This window comes from Myotis davidii, unplaced genomic scaffold (genome assembly GCF_000327345.1).
Source record: "Myotis davidii unplaced genomic scaffold, ASM32734v1 scaffold72, whole genome shotgun sequence".
Taxonomy (NCBI): Eukaryota; Metazoa; Chordata; class Mammalia; order Chiroptera; family Vespertilionidae; genus Myotis; species Myotis davidii.
In genome coordinates, this window is record NW_006284618.1 from 2,142,727 (window position 1) to 2,145,247 (window position 2,521).

At 52.5% G+C, this 2,521-nt stretch overlaps 1 protein-coding gene across 1 annotated transcript in view; it reads left to right on the plus strand.

Moving 5' to 3' along the window:
- SYCE1 (synaptonemal complex central element protein 1) overlaps nt 1–2,521 on the plus strand; it is a 16,286-nt gene that overhangs the window by 6,442 nt on the left and 7,323 nt on the right. Inside the window, exons 3-5 of the mRNA XM_006754960.2 lie at nt 507–566; nt 907–981; nt 1,617–1,664. Of these exons, the coding sequence (XP_006755023.2) occupies nt 507–566; nt 907–981; nt 1,617–1,664 (183 nt within the window). The remainder of the gene's footprint in view (nt 1–506; nt 567–906; nt 982–1,616; nt 1,665–2,521) is intronic.

Below are 2,521 nucleotides of genomic sequence, written 5' to 3' on the forward strand. Positions count from 1 at the left end.
GATCCAAAATTAAAGTATAAGGGGATAGCAGGCAAAACCTTTTCCCAAAACCCAGTTGCAACCCCCTCGCTGACTCCCCACCCACTTGACTCACTGCGTGAAAGGGATTAAAGTTAGACCCAGGTTTTCACCTCCACCTCCCTTCCCTCCACCTCACCTCTGTTCCTCTCTGCTTGCTCACCAGGCTCCTCCCAGCCATGGTGCCATCTCAGGGCAGACCTCTGCACTCACTGCCTCCCATTCCCACCCCAGGAGTGCAGGGCCTGCCCCCTCACTTGATTTGGGGCCTTCAAGAGGCCTTCCCATATCTGAAGAAGCATGTCCCACTCTTTCAGTCTTTGATCCCTAGACCCTCTATTTCTCTTGACTGCAGTTACCACAGCCCGAGTCAATATCTTGGTTTATCTCTTCCTCATGGCCCCTACCTTGAATGTGAGCCCCTGGAGGATCCCCATGTGCTTCTGCCTGCACTATCGTCTTCACTCAAACTCCTTTCCTCCCTGCAGCGGGAAGCCTAGAGCCCAGGGTTGAGGTCCTGATTAACCGGATTAATGAGGTCCAACAAGGTGAGCTCAGGAATTTTAGCTTGTCAGCCAGGAGGGCCCGGTGCAAAATGAAAACACAGGACCCCTTGTTCAGAAATTACTAAGTATTGCACAACAGCAACTGCAGAGCACTAAACCAAGCACGGGTCCATCCAAATGCAGCTGTTCTAGTCCTGGGCCCATTATCCTGGCCCTGCTGCAGACAGAGCCCAACAAAAGCCTCTGGAAGCCTCATTTTTCTGCTCAATAAAATCTGGGCCCCTCTGGGTTTGCTCGAAGACAAATGTGAAATGTCACTGTTTGCAAGGAATGGTGTAGCTGGAGGCTGCCCTGACAATGTCTGTCCTGCTCTTTGGCACAGCAAAAAAGAAAGCCAGTGAGGAGCTGGGAGAGGCCCGGACTGTCTGGGAGACCCTGCAGAAGGAGCTGGACTCGCGTAAGTGTGCCAAGGCTCACTCAGAGGTCCCCAACGTCATGCCTCCCTGAACCCAGTATTCCAGGCACTGAGCATGTGCACTGTGGCCAAGGGCCCCTGCCCCCTCTCCAGCCTCAGGTCCTAGCCGACCAAACTCCCCCTTGCCTACTGTGGGTAGGAGTATTCCCCAAACACCCTCCAAGCATACTTCCACCTCATGGCCTTTGCTAGGCTGTTCCCCCCAGATAATATCGGTTCCCATTGCTTCACATCATCATTATCTCTAGCTCAGATTTCCATTCTCAAAGAGACCCTCCCCAGTCATCCCGTCCAAAGACAGCACCCTGTGCCACCTGATTACATGCCCCTTCCTGCTTGACGTGTTTCCTCACAGTCTTGACCCATTTCAGATGATGTGTTTCCTTTTTCTCTTCCCTCCATATAAACACGCCTGCATTCCACAGGGTCCTCCGGTCAGTCACCCTGTATCACATCAGCGCCCTTGGTGCTCACAGGGAGTGTGGGCACAAGAAGGGAGGGGGTTTGCCTTGAGGGGCCCACATTTGTTTTCGAAGGAGTGCTGTACCAAACTGCTCGTGTCCCTGAGGGTACAGTGGGTGGTGCCTGATACCTGAACCTGTTGCTGTGTTTTCCAGTGAGTGGAGAGAAAGTGCGCCTGAAAGAGATCTTGAGTAAAAAGCAAGGTAACGACAGCTACGCTGCCCCCGGCTTCTGCCTTCGCCCCTGCGGAAGCTCACTCCTGCAGGCACCGGAGCCTCTGAACCAGCTGGCATCCCTCCTGTGGCTTCCGCCCGATTTGTAGCAAATGACAAAGTCCTACCACGTGTCCATGAGACTCCACATGATGGAACCCCGTTACCTCTCCACAAACCTGATGCCTTGATGGTTCGCCGCGGCCTAGCATCCGCGGGGAAAAGCTTATTATCTGCGCGGGGTGCACAGAGGGCGTCTGTCCGGTGGCTGCGGAGAAGAGGTTTGGATTCTGAAGGGAACACAAAAGTCAGGACACATTTTAAATCTTGTTGTTTGATTTTCTGCGGGGACGGTGTAGGCACGTGGTAAAGAATGAGGGGAATGTCGTAGATCACAGCTCTCCTGTCAAATGGAAAGGCCCATGAGTGTCTTCTCACCCCAGCTCTCGCAATAGGCGGGCCTGTTGTGGGTGTTCTCACTCACTGGGGATACTCATTTTTTTGTGCTGAATACCAATTCAATTCTTCTAGCTGGTTTTTCTTCTAAGCCTTTTACTCTTTCCACCGGTCCCATGGCTGGCTGTTCACTCCCCTGCCTATCTGTCCCTTCAACCTCTTATCAATCATCCATTATTCTTCATCCACCTGACTATTTGTGTATCTATCTCTCCACCTCCTGAACACTTACTCAGCTCATTTTGTGACCAGAGGCACTAAGTCCTGGCATCCTCAGATTGGGAAATTCAGATGAGATGAATGTGTGTGTGCTTCTGCACTTGGCCATGTCCCTGTTGATCTCCCTAATCCTCACCAAGATATTTCCAGGGGGCATGTGCTCATGTCCCCCG